Genomic DNA, 17,962 nt, shown 5'->3' on the forward strand with positions numbered 1-17,962 from the left:
ACTTTTGAGCCTTCGTTTCTCCTAGAACAGAGGCTTTGATATCCTTCAACACACGCGCCTCTGCTCAGTACTCAGTCGGTTGCCAGACTGCAGATTCAGATCAATTTCTCGTTTGAGAAAAGTACTGGGATCAAATTAGGCGGGTGCAGAACCGCAAAAGAACAGCCAATCATGATTTTCTCCAATGCAGCCCTGATATGTTCATGTCTTGATGACATTATGCTCTGTACTCCCTTCGTCCCAAAATAAATGACTCGACTTTATATTAACTTTGTACTAAGGAAGTATATTTCAACATAAAATTGAGTCACTTATTTTTGAGACGGAGGGAGTATATTCCAACAGGAAAAAAACGAGGCAAGGAAGAACCAGCAGGTCAAGCCGACCCAAAACAGAAGAAAACGGACGCGACCATGAATCAAGTGTCGAATTAACCATGGGTTGTAAACTTCAAATTACACGGCCGCCGGAAAAAAAACTTTGAAGTACACCATCACACGTGTCTAATTAAGGCAACGACAAAAATCTATCATAATGTTGTTCACTGGAGACAAATCTATGGACCTGCACGACGGGGTCTCAAAAAGCAGAAGCATCCGGGGCTCTCCCCTTCCGGAACCATGTCTCCACCATGGGTTGTATCAAGAGCGTCCAGGAGTTGCACAACGTCCAACATGTCGGGCCGCTTCTCAGGGTCAGCCTGCCAGCACCTCTTCATGATGTTCGCCAACGGGGCCGGGCAGCACCGTGGGATCTTTGGCCGCAGATTCTGTGCACACAACATAAAAGGTAAAATTGTAAGCATAAAAAGTATATTGTTGCACAGGCTTATTTAACATGCTTGTCCATGCAATGAATTTTGGGTGTAACAACGAGGGAGGGAGCTGACGGTTGAAACAAACCTTATGAACAATATCAGAGGAGGCTTCTCCAAAGCTCTTGTTTGGGTAGTAAGGCATGTCACAGCAATAGATCGCCCACAGGCATATCCCAAAGCTGTAAACATCACACTTTCTGTTGTATGGCTTGCCTAGAATAACCTGTATATGAAAGACAACAACATAAGATTGTTTTCAAGAAATGCAAGAATTGAGCCGGGCACCAAAATCCTAGAGCGATTAGTTGGCAGCGAGTAATACCTCCGGAGCCATGTAACCTGGCGTGCCTGTCATGCCCGTCATCTCTCCTGGATTCTTAGCTTGCACACGCGCGACCCCAAAGTCGGCAATCTTAAGGGTCCCCTTTGTGTCAAGCAGCATATTCTCTGCTTTGACATCCCGATGCACGATATCTTTCAAGTGTAGATAGGCCAATCTGTAAAAAGAATATATGAAAATATTATTCGTTATCGTCCGATTCAGATTGGAAAATAAGTGAAAGTGCTTTGCTTACCCTCTAGCCAAATCCAATGCGAGCTCAACCACCTCTTCATATGTAAGCTTATTGTCCCTGTTCGCATATAGATGTTGTCTCAGTGTTCCTCCACTGAGATATTCAACGACGACACAACATGCACTCTCTGGAAAATCAGGGGGTGCACTATACTCCCCGCTCACAGCTGGAATACTAAGGTCAATGGTACCCATTGATGCGCCAATGAACTGCAAGGAAGAAAATATTACACTTTTAGAATGTAACACACAAAGAAAGCCTCGCTCTAAAGAAGACAGTTGTGTAGTGCCCACTATTGATAGTCCCAAGCAAGCAAAAAGAACTAATATTGCTACTACCACCAAAAAAACTACATTGAACGTTCCTAATATAGGATGCAAATGTCTTCACGGGGAGCAAAATATTCACCTTTGTGACATTTGGGTGGTCGAGGTCCTTCCAGACAACAACCTCCTTACTCAGTGCTTCGCGCTGAATAGCAATTTCAGTCTCTGGCATAGCTCCATCGTCTCCCCAATCCAATAGTTTGGCTTCATACACGCACGGGAAAAAAGTATTAACTATAATCTCTGGTCCCCGCCAAAAAGTATTAACTATAATCTCTGGTATGCCACGAAAATGTCTATAAGAGTTAAGCATATAGTAATGGTTTATTATGTAAGGGCCTAACATGTTTAATTATTAGGATATGTAAACAGAACACTTGGACCAGCTGACTGAGAAACAAAAGTTGAAAGAACAATTTTTTCCAATTTTAATATTACATTATTAGAGCAGGCCGCTAGATCGAGACACATTATCGAATCCAAAGACCAACAATGATGATGTATCAATGGCGAGAATTAAAAATAAATAAAGAATCTGACGGTGGGAATACAAGAAAAATAGGAAACACTTCATCTAAACTAGAGTTCATAGATGGGAGATATGCATATGTAGAACATAACCCATCCTGATTCTCAAAAAAGGAAAAAAAAGAATCCATCTGATTTGGCTAGCTACTATTTGATTTTAATATAGCATAGAATAAAACTCATCAAATAATTCACGACTGTTGGATTTCATGATTTTGCAAGACAAAACACGAAAAGTTGATCTAAGATAGATCCCATCACCTTATAGCAAAACGAACGAGACTAGCCAGTGCCTCGATCTTAAACCCTAAAGGCAATCTACCCGCAGAAAAGAAAACAATCAAACCCTAAACCCGAGCCTAAACCAACGCTTGTTTTCATAGTTTTATACATGCACGGACATTAAAACGGGCGTTGGAGGAGCGTCGACACACAAAATCGCAGTACATACCTAGGACGTCCTTGCCGTCGTAGGTGGCGCGATACACAGAGCCGAAGGTCCCGGGTGCTATCCGGTGGTGCACCTCTAGCTTCGCGAGGTCGATCTCCCAGGGCGCCATGGGCTGATCCTTGTCCTTGTGGCGCTGCTTCTCCAGAGCCAGAGTCTTGGCGATGGACTCCCTCTGCATCTCGACGTCTAGGTTCTCGAGGTCGATCATGTCGGCCCGGATGTACGTCTCCTCCTTGCTGCCGCCGCCGAGAAACCCCGAGCGCACCGCCACAGTCTTCTCCTTCTTCTTGTCTACCTTCATCACGTCGGCGGCACCGAGTGTTCCAGTTTTCTCCTTCTCGTCCATCTTCATCACGTCGGCGGTATCGAGTGTTCCCGACACCTCCCCCTCCGCCGCCATCGAGGTCGGGGTTTTAGGTTTAGCCGCTAAGCGCCTAGCTCGCGCGCTGCAGGTCGAGGTTGCCGAACAGATCGATAACGACTTGCGAGATTTTCAAGTTCGGAAGTAACAACATGCCGCTATATATAACGCGTGGGATCAAGAGTCCCGCCCGATCCCTTAAAAAAAAGAGCCCCGCCCGATAATGCAGTTTTTTTGGACGGGTTTCTTATATAGAAGATCAATGCACATACGACTACGACTGAGTGTCCGTATGACTTGTTCTGTATAGATATGGACGCCGATATCCATCACATGTGTGGTATATTAGACATGCATTTACACATCGTGTGTGGCGTAAGCAGGAGGCAACCCACACGGGCTGTGTGTGGGCGGACATTAGAATTGCCCACACGTGTGGGCGCACCTACTTCGTGTCACACGCCCAATAAATACTACTCATCTCTATCCCGCGTGTGTGGCACGATGCAAAAATGCCCACACGTTCTGGCGTAGCTACGTTAGGTACTCGCGGGATGACGATTTAGTTGCCATCCTGAATGCAGATGTAGTTATTCGGGATGCAAGTGTAGTTGTAAAAGCATGGCAACTCTATCTATTTCGGTTAACTGTAGTTGCCATGTCTAATTTATGGTAGTTGTCGCGTGTAATGAAACCGTAGTTGCCGTGTGTGATTAACTACTTGTCACATATGGTCAAACAGTAGTTGCCATGTGTGTTTACCTAATTGCCACGTGTGGTCCAACCATAGTTGTCATGTATGGTTAATCACAGTTGCCATGTGTGTTTATCTGGTTGCCACGAACGCGCAACTGCAGTTGCTTGATACGTCTCCGTCGTATCTACTTTTCCAAACACTTTTGCCCTTATTTTGGACTTTAATTTGCATGATTTGAATGGAACTAATTCGGACTGACGCTGTTTTCAGTAGAATTGTCATGGTGTTATTTTTATGCAGAAATAAAAGTTTTCGAAATGACCAGAAAATCAACGGAGAATATTTTTGGAATATATAAAAAATACTGGCGAAAGAATTAAGGCCAGGGGGCCTACACACTGTCCACGAGGGTGGGGGGCGCGCCCACCCCCTGTCTCGTGGGTGGGGGGCGCGCCCACCCCCCTGGGCCGCGCCCCCTGTCTCGTGGGCCCCCTGATGCTCCACCGACCTCAACTTCAACTCTATATATTCACGTTCGGCAAGAAAAAAAATCAGAGAGAATGATTCATCGCGTTTTACGATACGGAGCCGCCGCCAAGCCCTAATCTCTCTCGGGAGGGCTGATCTGGAGTCCGTTCGGGGCTCCGGAGAGGGGAATCCATCGCCATCGTCATCATCAACCTTCCTTCATCACCAATTTCATGATGCTTATCGCCGTGCGTGAGTAATTCCATCATAGGCTTGCAGGACGGTGATGGGTTGGATAAAATTTATCATGTAATCAAGTTAGTTTTGTTAGGGTTTGATCCCTAGTATCCATTAGGCTCTGAGATTGACTTTGCTATGCTTAATGCTTGTCACTAGGGCCCGAGTGCCATGATTTTGAATCTGAACCTATTATATTTTCATGAATATTATGTGAGTTTTTGATCCTATCTTGCAAGTCAATAGTCACTTATTATGTGTTATGATCCGCTAACCCCGAAGTGACAATAATCGGGATACTTACCGGTGATGACCGTAGTTTGAGGAGTTCATGTATTCACTATGTGTTAATGCTTTGGTCCGATACTCAATTAAAAGGAGGCCTTAATATCCCTTAGTTTCCAATAGGACCCCGCTACCACGGGAGGGTAGGACAAAAGATGCCATGCAAGTTCTTTTCCATAAGCACGTATGACTATATTCGGAATACATGCCTATATTACATTGATGAACTGGAGCTAGTTCTGTGTCACCCTATGTTATAACTGTTGCATGAGGAATCGCATCCGACATAATTATCCATCACTGATCCATTGCCTACGAGTTTTTCACATATTGATCTTTGCTTATTTACTTTTGTGTTGCTACTGTTACAATCACTACAAAACTATTACTGTTACCTTTGCCACCGTTACCGTTACTTCCATACTACTTTGCTACTAAATACTTTGCTGCAGATATTAAGTTTTCCAAGTGTGGTTGAATTGACAACTCAGCTGCTAATACTTGATAATATTCTTTGGCTCTCGTTGTGTCGAATCAATAAATTTGGGATGAATACTCTACCCTCGAAAACTGTTGCGATCCCCTATACTTGTGGGTTATCAAGACTATTTTCTGACGCCGTTGCCGGGGAGCATAGCTCTATTCTTTGAGTTACTTGATATTTATATCTTCTGATCACTATGAAAAACTTGAAAGATAAAAGAACCAAGATTTTTCCCTCAACTACGAGGGGAGGTAAGGAACTGTCATCTAGCTCTGCACTTGATTCACCTTCTGTTTTGAGTAAACTTGCGACACCTACTCCCGCTATTCATTCTGATATGTCACATGTTATTGATGATGCCACTTCTGCTTTGCATGATGCTTATGATGAAACTACTTCTATGCTTGATAATACTGTGCCACTAGGTGAATTTCTTGATGAACAACTTGCTAGGGTTAGAGAGAATGAAATTATTGATGAAAGTGATGTTGAAGATTCTCCCCCTAGATATGAATTATTTGTTGTGCCTGAGGTTATGTTATGGATGAAGAAACTGCTAGAGACTTTTTAGCTTGCAATGATAAATATAATCTTAAGAAATTATTAGCTAAGCTGAAAGAAAAATCTTTGAATGCTAGAATGAAATATAACCCTGCTTTTGCTACTTCACCTATCTGTATTTCTGATAAGGATTATGATTTCTCTGTCGATCAAGAGTTAATTACTTTGGTTGAATCTGATCCTTTTTATGGCTATGAGTCTGAAACTATTGTGTCACATCTTACTAAATTAAATGATATAGCCACCCTGTTCACTAATGATGAGAAAACTCGCTATTACTTTATCCTTAAGTTATTTTTGTTCTCATGAAAGGGTGATGCTAAAATATGGTTTAATTCTTTTGATCCTGGTTGTGTGCATAGTCCCCAGGATATGATTTATTATTTCTCTGCTAAATATTTCCCCGCTCATAAGAAACAAGCTGCCTTAAGGGAAATATATAACTTTGTGCAAATTGAAGAAGAGAGTCTCCGACAAACTTGGAGGCTTCTCCAATTACTTAATGCATTTCCTGATCATCCTCTCAAGAAAAATGAAATACTTGATATCTTTTATAATGGACTAACCGATGCTTCCAGAGACCACCTGGATAGTTGTGCTGGTTGTGTTTTCAGGGAAAGAAGTGTTGATCAAGCTGAAATGCTATTGAAATATGTTGAGTAATGGAAATGATTGGACACTTCCTGAACCAACTCCGAAGAAAAGGGGTATTCTATTTCTCAGTCCTGAAGATATGCAAGAGGCAAAGAAATCTATGAAAAAAAAGGTATTAAAGCTGAAGATGTTAAGAATTTACCACCCATTAAAGAAATACATGGTCTTGATAACCCGACACAGGTAGTGAAGGTAAATTCCCTCTATAGATTTGATGAAGGTGATATTCCTCGTTATAAGTCTGCTAGCCAATGCCTAGATGAGTTTGACAATTTTATTGTTAAACATGAAAACTTCAATGCTTATGTTGGTAGACAATTGAAACATAATGCTTATACGATTGAACACTTGAGTGATTATATGTCTAGAGTTAAAGGTGAACTTAAACTCATTAGTAAACATGCTTCTATGGTTACCACTCAAGTAGAACAAGTGCTTAAAGCTCAAAATGATTTGCTCAATGAATTAAATAATAATAAAAATATAATGCGGTTAGAGTTGTGACTAGAGGTGGTAAAATGACTCAGGAATCTTTGTATCCTGAGGGCCACCCTAAGAGAATTGAGAAAGATTCTCAGAGAACTAATGTTGATGCACCTAGTCCTTCTAAAAGGAAGAAAAAAAATGATAGAACTTTGTATGCTTCTAGTGAACCTGTTGTTGACACACCTGAGAATCCCAATGATATTTCTATTTCTGATGCTGAAACACAATCTGGTAATGAACATGAACCTAGTGATAATATTAATGATGATGTTTGCTACATCTTGAGCATGCGTTGGTTTTCCTTGAAGAGGAAAGGGTGATGCAGCAAAGCAGCGTAAGTATTTCCCTCAATTTTTAAGAACCAAAGTATCAATCTAGTAGGAGACCACGCGTGAGTCACCTCGTACCTACACAAACAAATAAGAACCTCACAACCAACGCGATAAAGGGGTTGTTAATCCCTTCAAGAGTGAGATCTGATAGAGATAATAATAAGATAAATATTTTATGGTATTTTTAAGATGTACATTGAAAGTAAAGATTGCAAAATAATGTAGATTGGAAACTTGTATGATGGAGAATAGACCCGGGGGCCATAGGTTTCACTAGTGACTTCTCTCAAGATAGCATAAGTATTATGGTGGGTGAACAAATTGCTGTCGAGCAATTGATACAATTGAGCATAGTTATGAGAATATCTACGTATGATCATGTATATAGGCATCACGTCCGTGACAAGTAGACTGACTCCTGCCTGCATCTACTACTATTACTCCACACATCGACCGCTATGCAGCATGCATCTAGAGTATTAAGTTCATAAGAACAGAGTAACACTTTAAGCAAGATGACATGATGTAGAGGGATAACTCATGCAATATGATATAAACCTCATCTTTTTATCCTCGATGGCAACAATACAACACGTGTCGTTTCCCTTTCTGTCACTGGGATCGAGCACCGCAAGATTGAACCCAAAACTAAGCACTTCTCCCATTGCAAGAAAGATCAATCTAGTAGGCCAAACCAAACTGATAATTCTAAGAGACTTGCAAAGATAACCAATCAAACATAAAAGAATTCAGAGAAGATTCAAATATTGTTCATAGATAATCTTGATCATAAACCCACAATTCATCGGATCTCGACAAACACACTGCAAAAATAGTTACATCAAATAGATCTCCAAGAGAATCGAGGAGAACTTTGTATTGAGATCCAAAGAGAGAGAAGAAGCCATCTAGCTAGTAGCTATGGACCCAAAGGTCTGAGGTAAAATACTCACACATCATCGGAGGGGCCTTGGAGTTGATGTAGAGGCACTCCGTGATCAATGCCCTCTCCGGCGGACCTCCGGAAAAGGCCCCAAGATGGGATCTCTTGGGTACAGAAGGTTGCGGCGGTGGAATTAGGTTTTCGTGGTGCTCATCGATGGTTTTGAAGGAAATATGCCCTAGAGGCAATAATAAAGTTATTATTTATTTCCTTATATCATGATAAATGTTTATTATTCATGCTAGAATTGTATTAACCGGAAACATAGACAAACAGAGTGTCACTAGTATGCCTCTACTTGACTAGCTCGTTGATCAAAGATGGTTATGTTTCCTAGCCATAGACAAATAGTTTCATTTGATTAACGGGATCACATCATTAGGAGAATGATGTGATTGACTTGACCCATTCCGTTAGCTTAGCACTTGATCGTTTAGTTTGTTGCTATTGCTTTCTTCATGACTTATACATGTTCCTATAACTATGAGATTATGCAACTCCCGTTTAGCGGAGGAACACTTTGTGTGCTACCAAACGTCACAACTTAACTGGGTGATTATAAAGGTGCTCTACAGGTGTCTCCGAAGGTACTTGTTGGGTTGGCGTATTTCGAGATTAGGATTTGTCACTCCGATTGTCGGAGAGGTATCTCTGGGCCCACTCGGTAATACACATCACTTAAGCCTTGCAAGCATTGCAACTAATGAGTTAGTTACGTGATGATGTATTACGGAACGAGTAAAGAGACTTGCCGGTAACGAGATTGAACTAGGTATTGAGATACCGACGATCAAATCTCGGGCAAGTAACATACTGATGACAAAGGGAACAACGTATGTTGTTATGCGGTTTGACCGATAAAGATCTTCGTAGAATATGTAGGAGCCAATATGAGCATCCAGGTTCCGCTATTGGTTATTGACCGGAGACGTGTCTCAGTCATGTCTACATAGTTCTCGAACCCGTAGGGTCCGCACGCTTAAAGTTCGATGATGGTTATGTTATGAGTTTATGTGTTTTGATGTACCGAAGGTAGTTCGGAGTCCCAGATGTGATCACGGACATAACGAGGAGTCTCGAAATAGTCGAGACATGAAGATTGATATATTGGACAACTATATTCGGACACCGGAATGGTTCCGGGGGTTATCGGATATACACCGGAGTACCGGGGGGTTACCGGAACCCCCCGGGGGGTTATTGGGCCTCATGGGCCCAAGTGGTGGAAGAGGAGAGGCAGCAGGAGGTGGCGCGCGGCCCCCTTTCCCCAATCCGAATTGGGAAAGGGAAGGCGGCGGGCCCCCTTCTAATTCCTTCTCTCCACCTCCTCCTTCCCCCTTCTCCTAGTTGGAATAGGAAAGGGGGGAAAACCTACTTGGAGTAGGATTGCCCCCCCTTGGGCGCGCCTCCTTCCCTCTGCCGGCCCCCTCCTCCTCCCCCCTTTATATACGAAGGAGGGGGGCACTCCATAGACACAACAATTTATCTCTTGGATCTTTTAGCCGTGTGCGGTGCCCCCCTCCACCATAATCCACCTCGGTCATATCGTAGCGGTGCTTAGATGAAGCCCTGCGTCGGTAGAACATCATCATCATCACCACGCCGTCGTGCTGACGGAACTCTCCCTCAAAGCTCGTCTGGATCGGAGTTTGAGGGACGTCATCGAGTTGAACGTGTGCAGAACTCAGAGGTGCCATGCGTTCGGTGCTTGATCGGTCGGATCGTGAATACGTACGACTACATCAACCGTGTTGTTCTAAATGCTTCTGCTTTCGGTCTACGAGGGTACGTGGACACACTCTCCCCTCTCGTTGCTATGCATCACCATGATCTTGCGTGTGCGTAGAATTTTTTTTGAAATTACTACGTTCCCCAACAGTGGTATCAGAGCCAAGTTTTATGTGTTGATGTTATATGCACGAGTAGAACACAAGTGAGTTATGTGCGATACAAGTCATACTGCTTATCAGCATGTCATACTTTGGTTCGACGGTATTGTTGGATGAAGCGGCCCGGACCGACATTACGCGTACGCTTACGGGGGACTGGTTCTACCGATGTGCTTTGCACACAGGTGGCTGGCGGGTGTCAGTTTCTCCAACTTTAGTTGAACCGAGTGTGGCTACGCCCGGTCCTTGAGAAGGTTAAAACAACACTAACTTGACGAACTATCATTGTGGTTTTGATGCGTAGGTAAGAACGGTTCTTGCTTAGCCCGTAGCAGCCACGTAAAACTTGCAACAACAAATTAGAGGACATCTAACTTGTTTTTGCAGGGCATGTTGTGATATGCTATGTTCAAGGCATGATGCTATATTTTATTGTATGAGATGATCATGTTTTGTAACCGAGTTATCGGCAACTAGCAGGAGCCATATGGTTGTCGCTTTATTGTATCCAATGCAATCACCCTGTAATGCTTTACTTTATCACTAAGCGGTAGCGATAGTCGTAGAAGCATAAGTTGGCGAGACAACAACGATGCTACGGTGGAGATCAAAGTGTCGCGCCGGTGACAATGGTGATCATGACGGTGCTTCAGAGATGAAGATCACAAGCACAAGATGATGATGGACATATCATATCACTTATATTGATTGCATGTGATGTTTATCTTTTATGCATCTTATCTTGTTTTGATTGACGGTAGCATTATAAGATGATCTCTCACTAAATTATCAAGGTATAAGTGTTCTCCCTGAGTATGCACCGTTGCAAAAGTTCTTCGTGCTGAGACACCACATGATGATCGGGTGTGATAGGCTCTATGTTCAAATACAATGGGTGCAAAACAGTTGCACACGCGGAATACTCAGGTTAAACTTGACGAGCCTAGCATATGCAGAGATGGCCTCGGAACACCGAGACTGAAAGGTCGAGCGTGAATCATATAGAAGATATGATCAACATAGTGATGTTCACCATTGAAAACTACTCCATCGCGTGATGATCGTATATGGTTTAGTTGATTTGGATCACGTGATCACTTAGATGATTAGAGGGATGTCTATCTAAGTGGGAGTTCTTAAGTAATATGATTAATTGAACTTTAATTTATCATGAACTTAGTCCTGGTAGTATTAGCATATCTATGTTGTAGATCAATAGCTCACGATGTTGCTCCCCATTTATTGTGTTCCTAGAGAAAAACTATGTTGAAAAATGTTAGTAGCAATGATGCAGATTGGATCCGTGATCTGAGGATTATCCTCATTGCTGCACAGAAGAATTATGTCCTTGATGCACCGCTAGGTGACAGACCTATTGGAGGAGCAGATGCAGATGTTATGAACGTTTGGCTAGCTCAATATGATGACTACTTGATAGTTTAGTGCACCATGCTTAACGGCTTAGAATCAGGGCTTCAAAGACTTTTTGAACACCATGGAGCATATAAGATGTTCCAAGAGTTGAAATTGGTATTTCATACTCATGCCCGTGTCGAGAGGTATGAGACCTCTGACAGTACTTTGCCTACAAGATGGAGGAGAATAGCTCAACCAGTGAGCATGTGCTCAGGTTGTCTGAGTACTACAATTGCTTGAATCAAGTGGGAGTTAATCTTCCAGATAAGAGAGTAATTGACAAAGTTCTCTAGTCACTATCACCGAGTTACTAGAACTTAGTGATGAACTATAATATGCAAGGGATGACAAAAGTAATTCCCAAGCTCTTCGTGATGCTGAAATCGACGAAGGTAGAAATCAAGAAAAGCATTAAGTGTTGATAGTTGACAAAGACCACTAGTTTCAAGAAAAGGGCAAAGGGAAGAAGGGAAACTTCAAGAATAATGGCAAGCAAGTTGCTGCTCAAGTGAAGAAGCACAAGTTAGGACCTAAGCTTGATACTAAGTGCTTCTACTGCAAAGGGACTGGTCACTGGAAGAAGAACCGCCCCAAGTATTTGGCGGATAAGAAGGATGGTAAAGTGAACAATGCTATATTTGATATACATGTTATTGATGTGTACTTTACTAGTGTTTATAGCAACCCCTCGGTATTTGATACTGGTTCAGTTGCTAAGAGTAGTAACTCGAAACGAGAGTTGTAGAATGAACAAAGACTAGTTAAGGGTGAAGTGACGATGTGTATTGGAAGTGGTTCCAAGATTGATATGATCATCATCGCACACTCCCTATACTTTCAGGATTAGTGTAAACCTAAATAATTGTTATTTGGTGTTTGCGTTGAGCATGAATATGATTTTATCATGTTTATTGCAATACGGTTATTCATTTAAGTTAGAGAATAATTGTTGTTCTGTTTACATGAATAAAACCTTCCGTGGTCATACACCCAATGAAAATGGTTCGTTGGATCTCGATCGTAGTGATACACATATTCATAACATTTAAGCCAAAAGATGAAAAGTTAATAATGATAGTGCAACTTATTTGTGGCACTGCCGTTTAGGTCATATTGGTGTAAAGCGCATGAAGAAACTCCATGCTGATGGGCTTTTGGAATCACTTGATTATGAATCATTTTGATGCTTGCGAACCATGCCTCATGGGCAAGATGACTAAGACTCCATTCTCCGGAACAATGGAGCGAGCAACTGACTTATTGGATATAATACATACTGATGTATGAGGTCCGATGAGTGTTGAGGCTCGCGGCAGGTATCGTTATTTTCTGACCTTCACAGATGATTTGAGCAGATATGGGTATATCTACTTGAAGAAACATAAGTCTGAAACATTTGAAAAGTTCAAAGAATTTCAGAGTGAAGTGGAAAATCATCGTAACAAGAAAATAAAGTTTCTACGATCTGATCGCAAAGGCAAATATTTGAGTTACGAGTTTGGTCTTCAATTTAAACAATGTGGAATAGTTTCACAAACTCATGCCACCTGGAACACCACAGCATAATGGTGTGTCCGAATGTCATAACCGTACTTTATTGGATATAGTACAATCTATGATGTCTCTTACCGATTTACCACTATCGTTTTGGGGTTATGCATTAGAGACAGCTGCATTCACGTTAAATAGGGCACCATCTAAATCCGTTGAGACGACACCATATGAACTGTGGGTTGGCTAGAAACCTAAGCTATCGTTTCTTAAAGTTTGGGGCTGCGATGCTTATGTGAAAAAGTTTCAACCTGATAAGCTCGAACCCAAATCGGAGAAATGTGTCTTCATAGAATACCCAAAGGAAACTGTTGGGTACACCTTGATACGTCTCCGTCGTATCTACTTTCCAAACACTTTTGCCCTTGTTTTGGACTGTAACTTGCATGACTTGAATGGAACTAACCCGGAATGACGTTGTTTTCAGCAGAAATGCTATGGTGTTATTTATGTGCAGAAACAAAAGTTCTCGGAGTGACCTGAAACTTCACGGAACATCTATTCAGAAAATAAAAAAATCCTTGCAAAAGATGAAGACCAGGGGGCCCACCACCTGTCCACGAGGGTGGGGGGAGCGCCCCCTACCTCATGGGCCCCCTGGAGCTCCTCCGACCTCAACCCCAACTCTATATATTTGGTTTCGGGGAGAAAAAACCCAGAGAGAAGAAATCATCGCGTTTTACGATATGGAGCCACCGCCAAGCCCTAAAACCTCTCGGGAGGGCTGATCTGGAGTTCGTTCGGGGCTCCGGAGAGGGGAATCCGTCGCCATCATCATCATCAAGCATCCTCCATCACCAATTTCATGATGCTCACCGCCGTGCGTGAGTAATTCCATCGCAGGCTTGCTGGACGGTGATGGGTTGGATGAGATCTATCATGTAATCGAGTTAGTTTTGTTAGGGTTTGATCCCTAGTATCCACTATGTTCTGAGATTGATGTTGCTATGACTTTGCTATGTTTAATGCTTGTCACTAGGGCCCGAGTGCCATGATTTCAGATCTGAACCTATTATGTTTTCATCAATATATGAGAGTTCTTGATCCTATCTTGCAAGTCTATAGTCACCTATTATGTGTTATGATCCGTTAACCCCGAAGTGACAATAATCGGGATACTTACCAGTGATGACCATAGTTTGAGGAGTTCATGTATTCACTATGTGCTAATGCTTTGTCCCGGTACTCTATTAAAAGGAGGCCTTAATATCCCTTAGTTTCCATTAGGACCCCGCTGCCACGGGAGGGTAGGACAAAAGATGTCATGCAAGTTCTTTTCCATAAGCACGTATGACTATATTTGGAATACATGCCTACATTACATCGATGAATTGGAGCTAGTTCTGTGTCACCCTAGGTTATGACTGTTACATGATGAACCGCATCCGGCATAATTATCCATCACTGATCCATTGCCTACGAGCTTTCCATATATTGTTCTTCGCTTATTTACTTTTCTGTTGCTATTGCTATCATCACTACAAAATACCAAAAACATTACTTTTGCTACTATTACCTTTTGCTACCATTACCAGTACTATCATATTACTTTGCTACTAAATACTTTGCTGCAGATATTAAGTTTCCAGGTGTGGTTGAATTGACAAATCAGCTGCTAATACTTGAGAATATTCTTTGGCTCCCCTTGTGTCGAATCAATAAATTAGGGTTGAATACTCTACCCTCGAAAACTGTTGCGATCCCCTATACTTGTGGGTTATCAAGACTATTTTCTGGCGCCGTTGCCGGGGAGCATAGCTCTATTCTTTGAGTCACTTGGGATTTATATCTGCTTATCATTATGAAGAACTTGAGAGATCCAAAAACCAAGATTTATCCCTCAACTACGAGGGGAGGTAAGGAACGGCCATCTAGCTCCGCACTTGATTCACCTTCTGTTTTGAGTAAGCTCGCGACACCTAAACCTGCTTCTGCTATTCGTTCTGATATGTCGCATGTTATTGATGATGTCACTTCTGCTATGCATGATACTTATGATGAAACTACTTCTATGCTTGATACTACTGTGCCACTTGGTGAATTTCTTGATGAACAACTTGCTAGGGTTAGAGAGGATGAAAATATTGAATCTGATAATACTGATGAAAGTGATGATGAAGACTTGCCTATTATTCCTAAGGGTTATGTTTTTGATAAAGAAGCTTCTTTAGCTATTTTATCTTGCAAAGATAGATACAAACTCAAGAGGTTATTAGGTAAATGGAAGCAGCAATCTCTAAATGCTAGAATGAAACCTGACCCTGCTTTTGCTACTTCACCTATCTATGTTACTGATAAGGATTATGAATTCTCTGTTGATCCTGATATAATTACTTTGGTTGAATATGATCCTTTTCATGGCTATGAATCTGAAACTGTTGTGGCACATCTTACTAAATTAAATGATATAGCTACCCTGTTCACTAATGATGGGAGAACTCGTCACTTCTATATCCTTAAAATATTTCCGTTCTCATTAAAGGGTGATGCTAAGATATGATTTAATTCTCTTGATCCTGGTTGTGTGCGTAGTCCCCAGGATATGATTTATTACTTCTCTGCTAAATATTTCCCTGCTCATAAGAAACAAGCTGCTTTAAGGGATATATATAATTTTGTGCAAATTGAAGAAGAGAGTCTCCCACAAGCTTGGGGGAGGCTTCTCAAGTTACTTAATGCTTTGCATGATCATCCTCTTAAGAAAAATGAAATACTTGATATCTTTTATAATGGACTAACCGATGCCTCCAGAGATTACCTGGATAGTTGTGCTGGTTCTGTTTTCAGGGAAAGAACGCCGGATGAAGCTGAAATTCTATTGAATAATATGTTGACAAATGAAAATAATTGGATACCTCGTGAGCCAGTTCATGAGCCTATTCCTAAACCAACTCCGAAGAAGAGAGGTATTCTATTTCTCAGTCCTGAAGATATGCAAGAGGCAAAGAAATCTATGAAAGAAAAAGGTATTAAAGCTGAAGATGTTAAGAATTTACCTCTTATTGAAGAAATACATGGTCTTAATTTGCCGCCTGTTGAAGAAACATATGATCTTAATCCATTACCTATTGAAGAAACTCATGGTCTTGATAACCCGACACAGGTAGTAAAGGTAAATTCTCTCTATAGATATGATAAAGCTGAAATCCCATTTATTAAATTTGCTAGCCCATGCTTAGATGAGTTTGATAAATTTATGGCTAAGCAAGAAGACTTTAATGCTTATTTTGGTAGACAATTGAAATACAATTCAAATATGCTTGAGCACTTGGGTGATTATATGGCTAATGTCAAAGGTGAACTTAAACTTATTAGTAAACATGGTTCTATGGTTACCACTCAAGTAGAACAAGTACTTAAAGCTCAAAATGATTTGCTCAATGAATTGAATAGTAAGAATAATGATAATGATGTTAGAGTGGCTACTAGAACTGGCAGAATGACTCAGGAACCTTTGTATCCTGAAGGCCACCCTAAGAGAATTGAGCAAGATTCTCAGAGAAATAATGTGGATGCACCTAGTCCTTCTAATAGGAAGAAAAATAAAAATGATAGGACTTTGCATGCTTCTAGTGAACCTATTACTGAAACACCTGAGAATCCAAATGATATTTCTATTTCTGATGCTGAAACACAATCTGGTAATGAACCTGAAACTAGTGATAATGTTAATGATAATGTCCATGATGATGCTCAACCTAGTAATGATAATGATATACAAATTGAACCTGCTGTTGATCTTGATAACCCACAATCAAAGAATCAACATTATGATAAGAAAGACTTTGTTGCTAGGAAACATGGTAAAGAAAGAGAACCATGGGTTCAGAAACCCATGCCTTTTCCTCCCAAACCGTCCAAGAAAAAGGATGATGAGGATTTTGAGCGCTTTGCTGAAATGATTAGACCTATATTTTTGCATATGCGATTAACTGATATGCTCAAAATGAATCCTTATGCTAAGTATATGAAAGATATTGTTACAAATAAAAGAAAGATAGCGGAATCTGAAATTTCCACCATGCTTGCTAATTATACTTTTAAGGGTGGAATACCAAAGAAACTTGGAGATCCAGGAGTACCCACTATACCATGCTCTATTAAAAGAAACTATGTTAAAACTGCTTTATGTGATCTTGGAGCCGGTGTTAGTGTTATGCCTCTCTCTTTATATCGTAGACTTGATTTGAATAGGTTGACACCTACTAAAATACCTTTGCAAATGGCTAATAAATCAACTGCTATACCTGTCGGTATTTTTGAGGATGTGCCTGTTGTAGTTGCAAACGTTACTATTTTAACAGACTTTGTTATTCTTGATATTCCTGAGGACGATAGTATGTCTATTATTCTTGGAAGACCCTTTTTGAATACTGCAGGAGCTATTATTGATTGCACTAAGGGCAATGTCACTTTTCATGTTAATGGTAATGAGCATACGGTACACTTTCCGAGGAAACAACCTCAAGTTCATAGTATCAACTCTATTGGAAAATTTCCATCGATTATATTTGGAGGTTTTGAATTTCCTCTTCCTACTGTCAAGAAGAAATATGATATTCTTATTATTGGGGATGTGCATATCCCCATTGAGGTAACATAGTGGTTTTGAATTTCCTCTTCCTACTGTCAAGAAGAAATATGATATTCTTATTATTGGGGATGTGCATATCCCCGTTGAGGTAACATAGTGTTATTCAAAATTTCTCCGATTCCATGTTATTCGGAATGAGTTCGTTAACAAGACTTGATCAACCTTGTTAGTGGATTCCTTTTGATGAGCATGAGATGGATGAAGCTAGAAGGCACAACCTTCTGTACCCTACTTTTACTTTCTGTTATTTATATTAAATAAAATAAAAATAGTATTTTTCTGTCCGTTATGTGAATTATCCGTGCAA

General features: G+C 41.0%; 1 protein-coding gene across 3 annotated transcripts; it reads right to left on the bottom strand.

Annotated features, from left to right (window-relative positions):
• Positions 1 to 556: 556 nt before the first annotated feature.
• On the bottom strand, positions 557 to 3,097 carry LOC125533709 (serine/threonine-protein kinase 52-like). Of its 3 annotated transcripts, none has more exons than XM_087539986.1 (7): positions 3,002 to 3,055; positions 2,698 to 2,923; positions 1,801 to 1,922; positions 1,393 to 1,601; positions 1,140 to 1,314; positions 903 to 1,040; positions 557 to 769 (listed from the first exon to the last, which is right to left on the bottom strand). In XM_087539986.1, exons 1-7 carry the CDS (start codon positions 3,047 to 3,049, stop codon positions 557 to 559), a joined length of 1,131 nt encoding a protein of 376 aa, XP_087396112.1. In that variant the 5' UTR covers positions 3,050 to 3,055. The 3 variants fall into 3 exon arrangements, with proteins under 3 accessions (XP_087396112.1, XP_087396111.1, XP_048553033.2); XM_087539985.1 differs by having other exon boundaries at positions 2,698 to 2,926; XM_048697076.2 differs by having other exon boundaries at positions 2,698 to 3,097.
• Between the last annotated feature and the right edge of the window lie 14,865 nt (positions 3,098 to 17,962).

Source organism: Triticum urartu, chromosome 2A, assembly GCF_056163025.1.
Source record: "Triticum urartu cultivar PI428250 chromosome 2A, HENAU_Tu73, whole genome shotgun sequence".
Taxonomy (NCBI): Eukaryota; Viridiplantae; Streptophyta; class Magnoliopsida; order Poales; family Poaceae; genus Triticum; species Triticum urartu.

What these genes read in the sequence shown, in the direction of transcription:
- LOC125533709 (XM_048697076.2), bottom strand. Translation starts at nt 3,097, where the DNA reads ATGGCGGCGGAGGGGGAGGTGTCGGGAACACTCGATACCGCCGACGTG. An exon ending in GCATTGGATTTGGCTAGAGG is followed by an intron (nt 1,315 to 1,392) that starts GTAAGCAAAGCA and finishes TTCTTTTTACAG; the next exon opens with ATTGGCCTATCTACACTTGA. An exon ending in CCTCTGATATTGTTCATAAG is followed by an intron (nt 770 to 902) that starts GTTTGTTTCAAC and finishes TTGTGTGCACAG; the next exon opens with AATCTGCGGCCAAAGATCCC.